At 49.3% G+C, this 18,696-nt stretch overlaps 1 protein-coding gene across 1 annotated transcript in view; it reads right to left on the bottom strand.

The window, feature by feature from the left end:
• Nucleotides 1–18,696, bottom strand: part of FER1L5 (fer-1 like family member 5) — a gene marked incomplete at its 5' end in the record, with an annotated part of 77,747 nt that overhangs the window by 32,683 nt on the left and 26,368 nt on the right. Inside the window, 14 exon segments of the mRNA XM_079109529.1 lie at nt 1,091–1,143; nt 1,513–1,546; nt 1,548–1,628; nt 1,776–1,891; nt 3,455–3,482; nt 7,123–7,173; nt 7,879–7,941; nt 9,871–9,990; nt 9,993–10,001; nt 11,253–11,291; nt 11,294–11,364; nt 11,835–11,889; nt 13,169–13,277; nt 13,821–13,912. Of these exon segments, the coding sequence (XP_078965655.1) occupies nt 1,091–1,143; nt 1,513–1,546; nt 1,548–1,628; nt 1,776–1,891; nt 3,455–3,482; nt 7,123–7,173; nt 7,879–7,941; nt 9,871–9,990; nt 9,993–10,001; nt 11,253–11,291; nt 11,294–11,364; nt 11,835–11,889; nt 13,169–13,277; nt 13,821–13,912 (921 nt within the window).

Genomic DNA, 18,696 nt, shown 5'->3' with positions numbered 1-18,696 from the left:
CATTTTTAAATAGGTACAGATAGGGCTACAACTTTTACTTCATGAGTGCATACACATAGTTTATGCTAGATAAATTCTAAGATCCCAGCTGAAAAATGGCCCACCCCACAGCTGATGACAGAATACCCTTGAAACCATCAATTGACATAAATTGTAAACTTAGCCTTACTCTAGGCAATGGTGGCATCTATGAAATCAAGTGTTAGTTGACTTTGTTAAGCTTTTTAGGTACACGAACAGATCAAACATTTTTAATACGTGTTTCCCTTCTCACCCAAGAACCTCTTCACTAGCTCTGGCAGACCCCGACCACAGGAAATAAAGGCGCCGTGTGGTGATTTTAAATATGTACACATGCTCTTTAGTACTTCTCCCTTCAGAAGGCGGACCTTAATTCTTCTCTCCTGACATGTGTGCTGGATTTAATGACTAGTTTTAACAGATAGGAGTAAAATGATGTTTTGTGACTTCCGAGACAAACCTATTTAACTTTGACCTAGCCTTCCCCAAATTTGAACATGGGATTTTTTTTTTTTTTTTTCGGTACTAGGGATTGAACCCAGCGGGTACTTGACCAGTGAGCCACATCCCAGCCCTTTTCATTTTAAGGCACAGTCTCACTGAGTTGCTTAGGCCTCGCTAAGTTGCTGGATCTAGCCTTGAACTTGTGATCCTCCTGCCTCAGCCTCCTGAGCTGCTGGGATTCCAGGCCTGGTGCTTGCCACATAGGACCTCACCCCTGCCGGCACATTTTGGAAAATGCTACTTGGTGTTTTTAGAGGTTCCTGGAAGGTTGGCAGTTCTCTTGCCTGAGTTTTTTCATTTACAGATGGAGGAAACTGAGGCCCGGGGGACCATACCACTGCAGTTGTTGGTGGGCTGTTCTTTCGTCCACTCATTTGCCCGCCACGTTTGACTCTTGTGGGCATCTTCTTCGTGCGAGGCCCTGGCCTCCACCCCTCCACAGCCCCAGCCCAGGGGCTCGCACTGCTTCTTGGTAGGTGAGGCGGGATGCCATTTCTGGGGGTCCCAGCCCACTACTGTTCCCAGGCGCCACATTCTCTAGGGTCGAGACCCTTCTTCCTCTTACCTTCTCCCCAATGAGTTCCACCTCCAGCGTAGGATTCGCTGTTGGGCGTTTCTCTATGGATAAGAAAGTCTGAGATGGCAGCAGCCTTTTTTAGGAGGTGGAAATGGAAGGTAACACACCACTTCAGCCCACCCCTGCGGTAGCCTGGTTTACTAGCCCCTGGGCAGCCGTGTCTGCAGGGACCGCTCTGCCCCTTCTGTGTGACATCCACATCATGGCGTTGGGGCGGGGGTGGGATGGCAGCAGTACAGTGAGTCTGCATCCCGGCATCAAAGGCAAGGGGACACCCGTGAGACCTTCGTCAGACGGTCTTGAGGGACTTCATTCTCACCCTGCCCCCCCACCCCGCAGCTTAGGTCAGTATCCAAAGGAAATGAGGAGCCCCGCGAGCTTCCGGCTGCTCCCTGCCCCCCGGCTCCAACCGGAATGAAGATCCTCCGCGCAGTAGATGAAGAAACTGTAGGTAAGCCATGTTGATGGGGACTGCCGTCGACTTGAAGACCTGGACGTCGGTATCGTAGGGCAGCTTCTGATCCACCTGAGAGCAGACGGGGTCAGGGACGTGGGAGGTCACAGCCAGGGCCACCCAACCTCCCGCTTGGCGCAGGCACAGCAGGTGAAGGAGGGATGTGCGGGTCAGAGGCCAGGGCAGAAGATGCTCCTGGGGCCGTGTGGGCAGCCTCACCGGGGCCTGGTCGCCTACACCAATGGCACAGATGGTGACTTTCAGGTAGCCTCTCACACCGCTGCTGGATTTATTTGGGTGGCACAGGCCCAGCCATTTCCTTACGAGTGCGTGACCTGGAGAGGCAGAGGGGCTGTGGGAGACCAGCCTCGAGTCTCCATTGCTCTCCCTGAAACCAGTCGCTGATGCTGGGGGTGGGGGGAGCAGGAAACGTGTCTCTCACATCCTGGTTCCCATCCAACAGTGAAGGAACTCGGGAGCCACCTCAGCCATTAGGGGATGCTGGTGTCCTCCTAGGGTTGCCAGCTATTGCCTCCGTGAAAGAGGGACCCCCGTTCCACCCTGGGAACCTGCTTCTGTGACTGGCCTGGACTGGAGCCAGACACGATGGAGGCAGCCACCTGCCCCACCCCAAAACCCAAATCTTAACCTGGTGGTATGTCCTGGCCAGGTCACGGTGGGCACTGCCACTCAAACTCAATCTCCCACATAACAGTGGTTATGGAGGTCGGGGTGGGGTGGAGAGGAGGGATGGAGAGAGGATGGTCTCTGGGTACAGGGGTGCTGTGAAGAGGAAGGAATAAAGCTTCTACTGTTCCAGAGCACGTAAGGTAACTACGGTTGGCCACAACTGTCCGTTTCCGGGGCTGGGTTGTGGCTCAGTAGCAGAGCTCTTGCCTAGCACATGTAAGGCACTGGGTTCTATCCTCAGCACCTCATGAAGATAAGTAAATAAAATAAAGGCATTATGTCCATCTACAATGAATATATGTCAATGTATATATTATATAATTGATCTATATATAAATTATATAATATATACATTGATATATGTATAGCCATGTGATATATATTTATTTATATTATATATTATATTGTTTATATATTGATTTATATTATATAATTGATATATATCTGTGTGATATATATTTATTTATATTATATATATTTATATTATCTATCTATCTATGTATCTATCTATATAAATATAAATTGTCTGTTTCAAAATAGCCAGCAGGAGAATTCTGACTGTTAAACACACACAATGATTGAGGTGATGAATATGCCAGTTACCTGATTGATCAGGACACATTGTGTACATGTATCGAAGTTTCACTTTGTACCCCATAAATATGTACAATTGTTAGTTGTCAAAAAAATATTTTAAAAACCAACTTAAATCACCCAATACTGGACTCATGAAACGAAATCCAACTCAGGGTTGCAATAAAAGTTAACATTGACCCAAAGGGATGCCCTGAGTTGTTCAGAAGAAGATGCTGTTATAATAAAGTAAGGGCTGGGTGCAGTGGCACACGCCTGTAATCCCAGTGGCTCGGGAGGCTGAGGCAGGAGGATCTCGAGCCTCAAAGCCAGCTCAGCAACTTAGCAAGGCACTAAGCAACTCAGTGAGATCCCGTCTCTAAATCAGATGCAAAATAGGACTGGGGATGTGGCTCAGTGGTTAAGTACTGGGTTCAATCCCTGGAACCAATAAATAAACAAATAAATAAAGTAAGATAAAATACCATAGAGTACAGTAAAATATTATCAAGTACAGAAAGTCATTTGTGCCCTCTAATACTCTCTCCCCACGTGGTGGGATTTTGAGGGTGATTTGACCCCGGCTTGATTTTTCTCAGTAGGACACACCTGGAGGGGTAACAACTGTCACCTACCTGGACAATGGTAGATAAAACCCAATGTCTGTCTGGAAAGACAAGAGTGGAGTGAGGGTTAGTGTCGTGCTGGACACAAGCTTCCGCGTCCTCCGCCAACGCACGTGCGCTAGAGGCTCAGTCCCCAGCTTGGTACTCTTGGAAGGGGGGTGGAACGTAGGGGGAGGGACATTGGGGGCCTGACCCCAAAGGGTGATGGTGGGACTCTGGCGCCTTCCTCTGTCTCCCCCTACTTCCTGGCCATGAAGTGAGCTACTTTGCTCCACCCTGCACTCCTGTCATGACGGGGCACCAAAGACCCAAAAGAACAGGTCCAATCATGGACTGAAACATCCATGACTGTGAACCCTAAGAAGCCTTTCCGTGTGCCTGTGTTTCCATGAGCCCCGGCCACACACACCCTCCTGGCCTGCACCGAACCAGACCTCAGGCCTTCGGCCAGGGAGAGGGAGAGCCACAGCCTCTGCTCCTACCGTGACCATCCCCGTCCCCCAGGGCAGGACACACGTGCACACATGCGTGCATGCACGCACGCACGCACGCACGCAGTCTCAGGGATTTGTGATAGTAGGGAAACCTGACTTATCACATGCCTCCAGCCAAGGTTTGTCACACCCACCTACCCCATGACTGTATTTGCTACTGGCGCTTGACATAATCTTTGCCTTAACTTGTCTGAATTTTACAATAACTGGGAAGGGAGGCCCATTGTCACCTCCACTCTGCACAGGAGGATCCTGAGTTTGAGAGACGTGGCCAGAGCCTTAAAAACAGTGAAGAGGCCCTGCCCTGGAACAGGCTTTACCCAAGAGAAATGAAGGCATGTGTCCAGACTAAGACTTGTATCTAAATGTTACAGTAGCTTCACTGTCATAGCCCCAGCATGGAAGCAGTCTAAATGGCAACTAACAGATGAACTGATAAACAAACCCTTATGTCCATACAATGGACAATTAGCAATAAAAAGGAACAAACTGTTGCTATGTGCAACATGGAATGAAGCTCAGAATAACTGCATAGTGAAAGAAGCAAGATGAAGAAGGGTATATACCATAGGATTCCATTTATCTGACACTCCAGAAAATGTAAACAATCTATAGCAAGAGAGAGTAGATCAGTGCCAGGCATGGTGGCACATGCCTGTAGTCCCAGCAACATGGGAGGCTGTGGCAGGAGGATCATAAGTTTGAGGCCAGCCTCAGCAACTTAGCAAGACCCTGTCTCAAAGATAGATAGATAGATAGCATAGATAGATAGATAGATAGATAGATAGATAGATAAATAAATAGGCTGGAGGATATAGCTTAGTGGTAAAGCACTTCTGGGTTCAATGCCCAGGAAAGGAAAGAAGGGAGGAAGGGAGGAGGAGAGAAAGGAGAAAAGAAGAAAGAAAGAGGGGAAAAAATAAAAAAGAAAGAAGACTCAGTGATTGGCTAGGGATGGGAGGAGAGGTAAGGAATGAAGTGAGAGGAAGGGAACTTTTTGGGGATGATAAATATGACAGATATTTATTATCTTGATTATGATGGTGGTTTTATGGGTGTGTACTTATTTTTTAAAATAGATTACACATTTAAATATGTGCAATTCATTCTATAGCCACTGTATCCCAATAAAGCTACAGCAAAAACAAAGGAAATACAGGCTCAGCCACTCCTGATAAACAGCAGATCTAGGCAGCAACCAGGAATAGCTACCGACAAGGAAAGAGCCCCACAGACATTCTGCGCCTCCTGCTGAAGTCACCTTGCTAAATAATTGCTCCCAGCCTGATCAAGCCTCTGGATAGGGAAATGGGGCAGAGGATGAGATACGACTCCCTGGAAATGCAATCCAGACTGGAGAATAAACAGGTACAACTACTGTTTCCTTAACAAGTAATTGCAAGCTAAAGAAAAAAAAAATTTAAAGGGGACCAACGGAGGACTGGGGCTGTAGCTCAGTGGCAGAGCACTTGGCCCTAGCATGTGTGAGGCACTGGGTTCAATCCTCAGCACCACATAAAAATACACAAATGAAGTAAATGCATTCTGTCCATCTACAACTACAAAAAAAATATTTTTTAAATGGGGGGGGGCAATGGAATAAGAAACCTAAACTGCATATTAGCTAGCTGCAATGAATGAATCTGGTTTGAATCCTGATTTGAACAAACTTTAAAGAATTCTGACTGGGCACAGTGACGCATGCCTGTAATCCCAGCAGCTGGGAGGCTGAGGCAGGAGGATCACAACTTAGCGAGGCCATAAGTAATTCAGTGAGACCCTGTCTCTGAATAAAACATAAAAAGGGTTGGGGATGCAGTGATTAAGCACCCCTAGGTTTAATCCCTGGTACTGGAAAAAAAAAAAAAAAAAAAACTGAATTTCAGTATCCATATGCAATATTTGGTGTGGAATCAAGCAATATTTGGGACATAGTGAATCATAACTGTTTATATAAATTACAGGGGTCTGTTGTTTTAGACAAGCTACTGCATTGAGTCCCAACAGACTAGACTAAATATCAAAGTGAGTCACCCATGCTGAAGTTCCACCACTTAAATTATTATGTGACCTTAACAATCGGGAGAGTAAGAGCCAAATTCCCCAACCAGGTGCATCTGTACGACAATGAACTTCCTTCTGTTTTAATCCTTATGAAAAGGAACTTCTTGTTAAGCAGTCAGTTATTTTCCTATTATTCTGTCCCCCTGTCCCTACCTCACAAGAAAAGGAACTCTGTGACGACCAATTTGCTTTTCTATCTTATTATTTTGGAGGGGGTAAGTAGGATCTGAACCCAGAGCCTCACGCATGCTAGGCAGATACTCTTCCTCTGACCTGCATCCCGAGCCCTACTGTGTTTTGAGGTGGGGTCTTGCTAAATTGCCCAGGCTGCCCTTGAACTTGCCTCAGCTCATGAGTCTCTGGGATTACAGGCATGCACCACCATGCCTGGCTAGTTTCTCTTTTTTTGTCAGTCATTCTCTGTCCATAAAACCAACTACCTCTGTACAGCCCATTATTCTGTTTTATGGGGTAATCAAGTATCACCCCATTCTGGAATCTCAAAATAAAACCTATTAAAATCATTAAACTAAATTGTCACTTTGTCCTTTGACAGATCTAAGAAGTATCTGTTGTTTATCTAAGATTCAAATGTAACCAGGCGTTGTGTATTTAAACTAGCAACCAACCTTTTCCTGATATTCCTGGATTTTGAGACTCTTAGTTCAACCCTCCCTGACTCTATAAACTCCTTCTCGATCAGCTGTGTCTTTTCAAATTACATTGTTTTACTCTGTCCTCACGGTCAGCAATCTTTCTTTGGGTTTCTCCAACGCTTAATGCTGGCCTTTTTGTTTCCTTCACTCCCCTGGCCTGGAAGCAGAGATTTGACGTGTGTGCACAGTATCATGGGTTTGGGTAACTCAAGATGGCGCCCAGTACTTCCCTAATTGCTATATACTTCAATTCTCACAGTGACCCCGCAGGTTGGGTCTATTATTATTCCCACTTTACAGGCAAGGAAGTAGAGGCTCAGAGTAATTTGTCTAAATCACCTAGTTGGTAGGTGGATCCAAGCAAGCCTGGATCCTTCCTTTCCCCTAGACCTGAGCCTGGAACCCAGTGAGGGGTCCGTACAACTGTTTTTACCAAGCCTGCTACTTTATATGCTGGGCTCACTTGGAATCTCCCGATCTCTGCTTTGGATCTTGCCAATGATGAGTTCACCACCTGCAAGGAGGAGTTCCCAGAGAGATCTTAATTATTCACAACCCCAATTTCCCCCATCCCCTGTGGAAGCAATAGGAAGGATCTATCCAGGGTCCTCTGGGATTTGTGGAATGATTCCTAATGGCCAGTGCTTACACATGATTTTTTCCTCGTTTACTTCACAGAGGAATCCTGTGAGGTTCAGATGTTTAGTTCCATTTCATGGATCAGAGAGGCAACCCACTCGCCCCAGGCCAACACAAAGCAAGGCATTGCCCTGACTTTCGGCACCACATTTCCTCAGGGTTGTTTCTGTCTCGTTCCCAAGAACATGTAACTGCTTCCGGGGGCGAAGGCTCCTTGTTCTCCTCAGACATGTGTTCTCCACTGGGAGTGGCTCCCTCTGGTTGGAGAATGGAGTCGTCCACTCTGAGGGGCCTCTGGGGACGTGAGAATCCTGGCACATGGAAGTGGTTACCTGTCTACCTCAGGGCCCCCTCTCAGGCCTGCCTGTCGGCCATCCATGACATTTGTTAAATGAGTGAATGAATGAGAAATCTGGGCTACTGGTGGTGAAGAAGGTGGTAGAGAGGCTGTTTGGGGTCAGAGAGACAATCTTAAGGGACCCTGGCTCTAAGGGCAGGGGCTGGGGTTGAAGTGCTTCTCAGGGTTGAAGCAGGACAAGAAAGTGGGGCCATTTTGCTGGCGACCAGTTTGGCTCCTCACCTGGATCAAGATGACCTCGTCAAAGAACTTTGCAGGAATCTCATGGAAATTCTGGAAGAAGATCTGCGAGGCAGAGAGAATTGGTAGGGCGTGAGGTGGACCCATGTTTCTCCCACCACTCCATCAAGGACCCAGTACAAACCTGAAACCTCAGAACACTGTGCTTCTTTCCCCAACCTGAAGCATTTCAATGACTTTCAGTTTAAGACCACCCTCAAGTTCCTCCAGGAACACAGGATTCCTGGCTCCCGGGGGCTTTCTGTCCAGGCAAAGGGGGAGGGGGCCCCGGAGAACCTAACCAGCTAGCTGTCCCAGTGGTTGTGTCTGGATGCAAGGTGTCCCCCCAAAACTCCTGTGTCAAAATGCAATAATGTTCAGTGTTGAGAGATGGGACTATGACAGCCGTGATCTACTCAGTCTATCCTAGTTTCAATGACCTAACTGGGTGGTCTTTGCAGGCTGGTGGGGTGGGCCTGGAGGAGGTGGGTCACGGGTGTGCCCAGGAAGGACTGCTTCCTGGCCACTAAGAATGGAGCAGCGCTCCTCCGCTGCACAGACCCACCAGGATATCCTGTCTCACCTTGGGCAACGGGGTTGGCCCACCCTGGACTAAACCTCTGAAGCTGTGAACCAGAATAATCTTTTCCTCCTCCAAGTTGTTCTTGGGTATTGCTTTCGCCAGCTTTTTCACTGTTGTGACTAAAAACCTGAGCGGAACAATTACAGAGGAGGAAAAGCTTATTTGAGGGCTCACAGTTTCAGAGGTCCCATTCCATAGTCAGCAGGCTCCATGCCTCAGGGCTCAGGTGAGGCAGAACATCATGGTGGAAGAGCGTGGTGGAGGGAGCCAGCGCACATGGTGATCGGGAAGCAGAGAGAGACTCCGCTCTCCAGATACAAAATATATACCCCAAAGGCACGCCCCAATTCCCACCTCCTCCAGCAGCACCCTACCCACCTCCAGTTACCACTCTGTTGATCCCATTGGGGATTCATTCACTGCTTGGGTTAAGACTCTATAACTCAATCATTTCTCCTTTAAACCTTCTTGTCTTGTCTCCCACATGAGCTTTTGGGGGACCACCTCACATCCAAACCATAACAGGTATTCTGGTCACAGTGATGAAAAGCCTTCACCTCCTATGTTGCCCTGCCCAACTCCCTGCAGTAGCCAGAACCTCCTTTCTTCTGATACTCTCCTGCTTAAGCCCTCCATGGCTCCCGAGGGCTGTCCATGAGAGGACTCCACTCTATTTTGTAGACTCCCATCCAGCCATCCCCATATTTGCAGTTCTAACAACAAATGAAGTCGCTTCTTGCTTCCAGGTCTTTTGAAAACACCGTTCCTTTCTTCTGACTCATCTCCCTCCCCCACAACCCCCCTCCATCTTTCCCTGGTAGACTCTTCCCCCAAGGTCTATGGAGCCTTGTCTGAGTCCCTCTGCTGCTGCCCCAGCCTCACTGCCCGCTCACTCTGCCCATCTTCCATTGTCCTGTGGTCTTTCATTCGTTCATCTCTTCACCAATGAACAGACATAGATCAGACATGATGCTGTAAATTGGGGATCCAGCAGCGACATGGTCTGACCTGCATTTTTTTTTTTTTTTTTTTTTTGGTGCTGGGGATTGAACCCAGGGCCTTGTGCTTGCGAGGCAGGCACGCTACCAACTGAGCTCTATCCCAGCCTGACCTCCTTTTTTGAGGCTCTGTTAATAGTGCTCCCAGACTGCCAGCCCTCTTTTTCCCTGATGAAATTGCTTTGGGGTTCACATGCTGGGCCCGCTCCCACCGGACCACTAGCGCCTCAAACGCAAGGCTCCAGATGATGGCGTTCTGTATTCCCCGTGCCAAGCACAGTGCCCAGCCCCCAGCAGGCGCTCGGTAAATGCTTGTAGGAGAGCTACCTGAAGACACCCTGATGAGAAGCCTGCGGGAGCACTCACCTCCACCTCCCGCCTGCCCGCGTGCCCTGCCTGCCCCGTGTAGCCTACCTCGTTGAAGAAGGGGTTGCTCCCCATCTTCATCCGCGTGTTATGCTGGTGGCCTGCAATAGTCACCTTCACTATGGCCTTGATGTTGTTGCTCATGAGCTGTCGCCCTTCAAACACCCTTCACTCCGAACCTATAGAGGAGACACACAGGAGACCCTGGGGGCCCAGGCTCCCCTGCTCCCCAGGGACTGTTCTTTCCGTTGTTCTGAGAAGCAGCATTCTACGTGCTGTGGGTAGGGAGAGATCCCCTGGGGAAAGCTAGGAGCAGCTGGACCAGGGCAACCTTGGTTAGCAAAGTCCTGGGCTGCCATTGTAAAGAGCTAGATTTTCTCCCAGGACACTGGAGTTTTTTAAAGCAGGTGTCTGACAGGATGGCCGGACATCTTTGCTTTCAAAGACGACCACTTTACTAAAAAATCGACGGGAGGGTTGGGGGTGCAGCTCAGGGGTAGAGCACTTTCCTAGCATGTGCAAGGTTCTGGGTTCACCAAAGAAAGGAAGAACGGCAGGAGAGAGCGGTGTCTGGGAGTTTCAGGAGGAGGCCGTCTGTGTGGTGGCGGGAAATGACAGGGGTGGCCCCAGGCAGGGGATGGGCATGGAACGGGAGAAGCGGGGCAGTTGGCGACAGGAAGAGCTGGGATTTGGCCATTGACTGGATGCAGGAAGAGGGGAGTCAATGCTGACTTTGCCTCCTGCGTGGGTGGCCTGCTGACCTTCCTCTTCTTTTCCTTTTTTTTTTTTTTGTACCAGGATTGAACTCAGGGGCACTCAAACACTGAGCCACATCCCCAGCCCTATTTTCTATTTCGTTTAGAGACAGGGGTCTCACTGAGTTGCTTAGTGCTTGCTGCTGCTGAGGCTGGCTTTGAACCTGAGATCCTCCTGTCTCAGCCTCCCTAGCTGCTGAGATTACAGGCTTGTGCCACCATGCCCGGCTAGGTGGCCTGCTGGGAGCTGGCCAGAACTGTGGCAGCAATGTTAGGCCACAGGGTAGAATCAGAGGGAAGTTGGTAAGACATGGGATGGCTTCTGGACTTCCCCTGTGCCCCCTCACACCGTCCTCAGCCCTCTCGCATAGTTCACTTTGACCTTGTTGGAGCCTCGCTTGTGTAGCCAACAGTCCGAGGACTTAGAAGGGCGGGTCCATGCCTTCTGCCTCCCCAGCATCTACAGGGGGCCTGCAGGTGCACACCGGGCCCCTCCTCCCACCTCACCAACCGCCTCCAGCCCCCCAGAAAGGCCCCTGGAGGAGCAGGGGAGCAAGGAGGATCTGAGACCCTGAAGCTGGGTCTGACCGTGACCTTGTGGAGGGAAGGAGCTGCTGGGGAGCACAGTAAAGATGTCAGGTGGGTCATATGACTTTCAACCTGGAGGGGCCTCACCTGAAAGTGCTGGGGCTTCGAAGACAGGGGGGCCCTGGCACGGTGGTGCCGGGGACCATCAGTTTCTGACGGACGGCCTCTTTCACAGTTATGCCCAGCAGGTCTTCCTTGTCTGGGAGAGCAGACCAGGGAGGGCCGAGGCTGGAGCTCAGGGGGGTGTGGAGGCATTCCCTGCTTTCCACCACTCTGCCCCCCACGACCAGCCACTGACCGAAAACACGGCCCGAGAGGCCCCTGACTGTTCTGACACGTCCTCGCCAGAACATTCCCAGGGGCCCCGGCCACCCTCGGTGACTGTGGATCCCCGGAACCCAACTCTTCACACTGGGGGCTCTTGGCAATGGCCATCCCGTCTCCCCCTATGCCCACCGAAGGCTGGGCCTTTGTTTGGAGATGGTGAGTGGACACACCAGGAGACGGATGACCTTAGCCAGATGTCTGCGGAGCTGGCCACTAAATCTGTGTGGTTCCCAGGGGACCCTAACCTGGTCACGATCCTTCTGACAGCCTCTAGGGCTGGGTTGTCAAAGGTTCCCAAAGAGCCATGGAGCTCGGCTTGGAGAAGCCCAGGGAAGGACAAACCTGTTCTCTCGAAGTCCTCTTGGGTCATATGGTACACCTGTAGATTGACAGTACACTGCAAAGCAAAGGCGGGGGATTTGCCAGCCGGACCCTGGAATCCTTGGCAGAGTCACAGCACTCGGAACCCCTCCCAGGCCTGCTGGGTCCACAGCCAATCCTCTGGAGGTTAGTGGCAACGCCCATGATACGGGCCCACACCGTGCGTGGCTCGGGAGCAGGGAAGTCATAAACCGAAGAGGGGAGAGCAGTGGGTACAGCGGAGAACACCAGGAAGATGAAGGAGCCGCACAGTGGTGGCGATGGCAGAAGATGGTGGCAAGAGGGTGGTGAGGAGAGGAGGAGGTGACGGGGCGCCCATCCAGAACCATCTCTCCCCGTAGTTCAGCATCTCCGACCTCCTCAAAGACCTCCTCGCTGACGTCCTGCCTCCCGAGTCCTCGCCACGAACCAGCTTCACACCTCACCAGGATCCCTCGCTACAATCCCCAAGGGCTGAGCCACCAGAGCAAGGCCGCCACTCAGCAGCACAGACCCCAGGGTCCTTCAACTCGGCCACCCCCTGCCTCAGCTCTGCCACCTCACCTTCATCCTCCCACCGTGTGCCAGAAGCAGAGGCAGCCCACCCGCCTCTTCTCCAAGTGCTGAGGATCCCGCCTGGATTTGCCTTCTTTTCCTGCCCGCTGGGAAAAGGCAGGCCCTCCTGACAGACTGAATATACAAATGAAGGAGGCCACGCACACGAAAAGTAAAACAATGACGGCGATGGCAGCAACCTGCAGGGAAGCCAATCCGTTATCTAGAGCAACCAGCCCAGGAAGCCAGCCTTGGGAAGTCCACCTCTTGGGAAGTCAGACCACTATCTCTAACAACCATCCAGGAAGCCAGACAATGCCCATCAGCCTCAAATGACCAGGACTTGATGAATAACCACCTGACGGCTGCCCTAATTTTTGTTCCCATTTGCAACTTAAGACCGAGTAGAGAAATAGGCACCTGAGCCAATCACAGGGGGTGCTGGGATTCTAGTTAGCCTGTCTTTGGCTTCCCATGCACCAGCTCCACTCTGCTCGTGCCAAGCCTGTCCTTTCCCTGCAAAAAGCCCCTGCCTGCCTTCAAGTGTCGGCTAAAACTCAATTTTGCATCCCAGTGTTTACTCTTTCAATTGATCTTTCCCAATAGATGGCTGGATGGGGAGACGCCAGGTGCGTGTCAGGGTGGGGGAATCTGGACACAACGGCAGTGGGCTGCTGCCCTGCTCCAGTGCAGAAGCTCAGCTCTACCAGCTGCTCTTATTTCCCAAGCTGCCTGCCTCGGCCTTCCTGGGCTTGACTCACATCTGTGGGCTCCATGGAATGGTTGAGCAGCATCAGGTCCTTCATGAAAAGGATCTCACGTGATTTTTTCTCCAATGACTTGAGCAGTATCGTGGCCACGCCGATGAACCTAGGGAGGCAAGGAGCAGGTGTGAGATCCAAGCCAGGGGGAGGGCTCTCCTCCCCTGTCCCAGGAATGGCCTTAGCTGGGGCTAAAGAACCTCCTGGGGAAGCAGAAGATCCACCAGAGGGCCCAGGGCCCTCCACTCTCTGGGAAATGGCTTGGAGCTCCCAAGCAAGTACTACTGATTGGACCAAGAGTGGGCACCTGACCAAAGCTGAGCCAATCAGATTCTCTGAACTGGAATAACTTCACTCCCAAGGGGATGTTAGTCTCAGTGGGACATTAGATGGGGCCATGATAGGAAGCCAGGATTCAGCAAGGGAGAAGCAGGAAGTCGAGGTGGCTTCAGAAGGTCATGGCCGCTGCTGGAAGCCCAGGTTCCGATTCTAGCCAACTTGAACTAACAGCCTTCCAGTCCCCACCCCCTTTCCTCCTTGATTGACTGAAGGGCACCCTGTCCTTGCATCTGAATGAGTTGCGAGAGAGAAGAGATGGATCCAGCGCTGCTTTGGTCGGGGAGTCAGGCTCCCCTGTTCCTCTCGGCCTCACCTTTCTTTCTTTGATGGGCTCATGTCCCGAAGGATGATTTGTAGGAAGGAGTCTTTTTCCAGGGGACGGTTCCAGAGGTACCATATTAGGGTCTGTGGAGGGCATGGAGAAGTCAGCATCCTTCCTTCACCCTCCCCGTCACATCTTCCTAGTGAGGAAAGGCTGGGGCAGGGCCTGACACCATGTTTTCCTAAAACCCAGGAGCTTCCCTCATGTCTAATTTCCTGAGATGGCATTCGCTATCTTGCCCAAGGCATGGGGTATCCCATCCGGGTTCCTTGGCTTGAACTGTAAAGGTGGGTTAGGAGTTAAGGGGCTTGGGGGGTGGGGCAGCAGAAATGGATTAAAGAGGAAAATGGGGATCCTTGTCTCTGCTTTGGGCTTCTAGATAGATGAGGATGGCCTGGCCCAGATCAACAGATGGGCTACACCGTGGTCCACCCAGAGTTGGGGAAGAAGCACTAGGAGAGCTGTGGGAATGTGACCTTGTCAGATTGGAAATGCCTTGGCCTCCGGAAAGTGGGTGAGGCTCCCTGTCTGCTCCCCAGACCTCTGGGCAACTGCTGGACCCCCACCACCGCCCCTTGCTGTTGGGGTCGTTGATTCCTCTTCTGGGCTTGCCCTGTGTGTCCTCATTCCATATGGGGTCATTCCCTTCTGCCACATGAGTTCTCTTCATATCTGCAGAGACACCAAGGGGCCAGCATTGGTGGTGGGAAAGATTTCAACGTCTGGGCTTGAGTGGGGTCAAGAGACATAGTACACCCTAAGGACTTTTCCCATCTACTTTGGCAGGGGTGAGATGGCATCGACTTTATTTATTTATTTATTTTGGCAGAAGGGGGAGGATGTTTAGAAATGTCTCACTTTTATCACCCTACGACAAACAATGCTGTGTTCATTCCATTTTCTTTGAGGTACATGGTTCCCAGCATCTTACCGTCACGTGGGCTATGAGATCATTCTGGTCAATGGGTACAGGAGCATATTGCCACTGCCAGGATCCTGAAATCTCCACTGAGTCTCCAGTCTCTCGTCCCTTGCTCCATGGCCACCCTCATGTCCTACTGGCAGAGAGATGACTTCACCCTCGAGGGGCAAGCAGCTGATCCCCACTAGGGCCTGCCCTGCCAGAGAACCCTCTAATCAGCACCATCCATGCAGAACCTGGTGTAAGAGGTAAACTTGTTTTGTTAAGCACTGAGATTCAAGGTTCATTTAGAATTAGGGCCAAGCCTAGAGTACCCTACCTAAGATGCACTGAGACATCTGTAATGGGCTGAGCACTCGACCCACTCACACGTCTCTCCCCCAAAATGTCCTTAACTAAAGACAGTCAATAGTCCTGCAAGAGGATTTTTAAAATGCTAAATTACTTTGAGCTTCTTCTCAGAAAAGAATGTGAAAAAAAATGTGTGTGTGTGTGGGTGGGTGTGTGTGTGTGTGTGTGGTATTTCTGTGAGCCGGGGTGCAGGGCGTGCAGGTCATGGGGAAGATGCTGGGAAGGACAGGACAAAAGGAATAAACATCCAACATAGCTAGATGCAGTGCCCCATGACTGATCCCAGTGCTCAAGAGGCTGAGGTAGGAGGATCTTGAGTTCAAGGCCACACTGGCAATTTAGCGGCCTCAGTAACTTAATGAGGCCCTTTTTTTTTAGCGGTACTGGGGATTGAACCCAGGGCCTTGTGCTGCAAGGCAAGCTCTCTACCAACTGAGCTATATCCCTAGCCCTGAGGGCCTGACTTTAAATAAAATATAAAAAGGGCAGGATATGTGATTCAGTGGTTGAGTGCCCCTAGGTTCTCCTGGTACCAAAAAACAAAACACAAACAAAACATCAAAAAATAGGGTTGGGCATGGTGGCACACACTGTAATCCAAGCAGTCTGGGAGGCTGAGGCAGGAGGATCACAGTTCCAAGCCAGCCTCAGCATTTAGCGAGGCCCTAAGCCCTAAATGAGACTCTGTCTCAAAATAAAAAACGAAAAGGTCGGGGATGTGGCTCAGTGGTTAAGTGCCCTGGGTTCATCCCCAGTACTACAAAAAAACAAAAACAACAAATAGGAAGTCATAAGGTTTGGGTATATCTGTGAGTGAGCCAGGGTTCTGGATTTTAGGCATTTTTGTCAGAGTTTCTAGAGAGAGAAAAACCAATGATATGGTGGAGAGATGGCTCCACAGAAGTGAGGGAGGAAATCAGGAAAGTGACCAAAATAAGATGGAAGGAAGGAGTCCAAAAAAGATCAGGGGGAAATGACAGACAGGAGAAAACCAAGGAGAACCGTCCAACCCAAAAGTGGGGCCCTGGGCGTAGGAAGACGAACAGTGGGACTGAATAAGTATTTTAAGATACAATCTAAGAAAACCCACATGGGGAAAGGGTTGTCTTTTCAACAAATGGGGCTGGAACAATCCAGTGTCCACACAGAGATTGATTTAAAATGAATCACAGGAAAAAAATTAAAGAGAACAAAGTGAATCATAGAGTTAAATGTAAAAACTAAAACTATTAAAAAGAAAAATAGAAAACTTTCGTAATCTTGGGTCTGGTAAAGAGTTTTTAGACAATATTAAAAATAAATTGGATTTGATTCAAATTTAAAATATCCGCACTGCAAAAGATACCAAGAAGAAAATGAAAAGGCTGGGCGTGGTCCCACACGCCTATAATCCCAGTGGCTCAGGAGGCTGAGGCAGGAGGATTGTGAGTTCAAAGCCAGCTCAGCAAAAGCGAGGCCCTAAGCAACTCAGTGAGACCCTTCTCTAAATAAGATACAAAATAGGGCTGGGGATGTGACTCAGTAGTCCAGTGCCCCCTCCACAAAAACTAAAAAAAAATAAAGGTATTGTGTCCATCTACTAAAAAATGTCTTTTAAAAAGACAGTGTTAAATTGGCATAAGGATCAACACATAAATCAATGAAATTCTAGAGAGACCAGTCTATGGTTGATGGATCTTCAACACAGGAGGCAATATGAGAATGAACAGCAGTAAAGAGTGCCTCCTGGGAGATATAACCAAATGCAAAAATGAAGTCGAATTAGATCATCATCAACCTACACGAAGGAGCTAACCTAGGAAACTTACGGAATGCAACACCGGAGACCGTCTTCACAATCTTGGGTCATGGTCCAAGGCAAGTATTCCTTAGGCCGTATAAGGTATGAGCCATAAAAGGAAAGATGATCCACAAATTGAAATCAATATTAGAAACTTCTGGGGCTGGGGCTGTGGTTCAGTGGCAGAGCGCTTGCCTTGCATGTGTGAGGCCCTGGGTTCGATCCTCAGCACCACACGTTAAAAATAAGTAAGTAAGGATATTATGTACCTCTACAACTAAAAAAAATATTTTTTTTAAAAAACAGAAACTTCTAGGGGGTGGTAGGGGGATAAGAGAAGAATGGAGGAACTTTGGATGGTACAGAGGGAAATGGGGCGGGAGGGGTGGGGGAAGGAAAGACAGTGGACTGAGACAGACAGCATTACTCTATGTACATGTATGATTACACAAATGGTCTGAATCTACATCATGCACAACCATAGAAATGAAAAGCTGTACCCTATTTGGGTACAATGGATCAAAATGTAGTCTGTAAAAATAAAGATTAAAAAAAAGGGGAAAAATAGAAACTTCTGATTTTAAAAAGGCACTAGAAATCAAGCCAAGTGAGAGACTGGGAAAATATTGCAGAATATATCTGATGAAGGACTTGAATCCAAAATACAGAGGATGCCAAAGAGGCAAGTTGGTGAAAGACAGACAAAGACTTGATCAGTCCCTTCGCTGACACATATGTGAATGAGTGTCTGTGATCCCTTCGGCTCAGGAGGCTGAGGCAGGAGGACTATGAGTGTGAAGTGAGCCTCAGCAACCTAGCAAGGTCCTAAGCAACTTGGTGAGACCTTGTCTCTAAATAAAAAATAAAAAGGGCTGGGGTTGTGGCTCAGTGGTAGAGCACTCATCTAGCACGTGTGAGGCCCTGGGTTCGATCCTCAGCACCACACAAAAATAAATTAATTCATTAAATAAAGGTATTGTGTCCATCTACAACTAAAAAAAATAAAAATAAAAAATAAGAGCTGGGGATGTGGCAATGTGGCTCAGTGGTTAAGCATCCCTGGTACCAAAAAAAAAAAAAAAAAAAAAAAGAAAGAAAGAAAGCAATGACCAATTTTCTATTTTCAGCTGGGTGGTGAATTCACAGAACAGATCTGGTGAGAGAATCAATGAACAAATCACTAAGAAAAATGCAGCCAAATGGGATGATGAAACAGATGAGCACGTTTACACACAAGGAAAAATCATGTGTCTGTATTCACATGAGAAAATGCTCCGCCCTCATTTAGAGTCGGGAAAAAGCAAATGAAGTTCCTGCGAGATGCGAGCTCTCCTTCACTAGACCGGTTAAAATGAAAAGGCCGGGCAACACCAAGTAGTGGTGAGAGCGGAGCCTACGGCAGTTCCCATACCACGCTGGGAGTGTAATTTGGTATAATCACTTTTGCTTGGAGGGTCTCGTCCACTCCTAGGTGTATAATTTAGAGGAGGCCTGGTGCTTGTGACCAGGAGACATGTACAGGGCTGTTCATCACAAAATCATTAGACTAGCCAAAAAAGACACAACCCAAAGGTCTACCTATCCACATAATCTACGGCCTGATCATGCCGTGGAGCGGGGACTGCAACCCCACAGACCTCTATAAATACACGCTGCTGAAGGATGACGTGAGACAGACGAACGCAGGGGACAAGAGTACACTTCCGGCAAACAGAAAAGCAGCACGCTAAGAGTTCACACGTGGGGGTAAGAATTAGGAAGATAAGGAGGATTGGCATAAGAGGATCGGGGTCCTTTCTGGGGTGACTGGTTCA

Source organism: Sciurus vulgaris, assembly GCF_902686455.1.
Source record: "Sciurus vulgaris genome assembly, chromosome: 14".
Taxonomy (NCBI): Eukaryota; Metazoa; Chordata; class Mammalia; order Rodentia; family Sciuridae; genus Sciurus; species Sciurus vulgaris.
The sequence above is the reverse complement of the archived record's forward strand: the minus strand, read 5'-3'. Positions and strand labels throughout refer to the sequence as shown.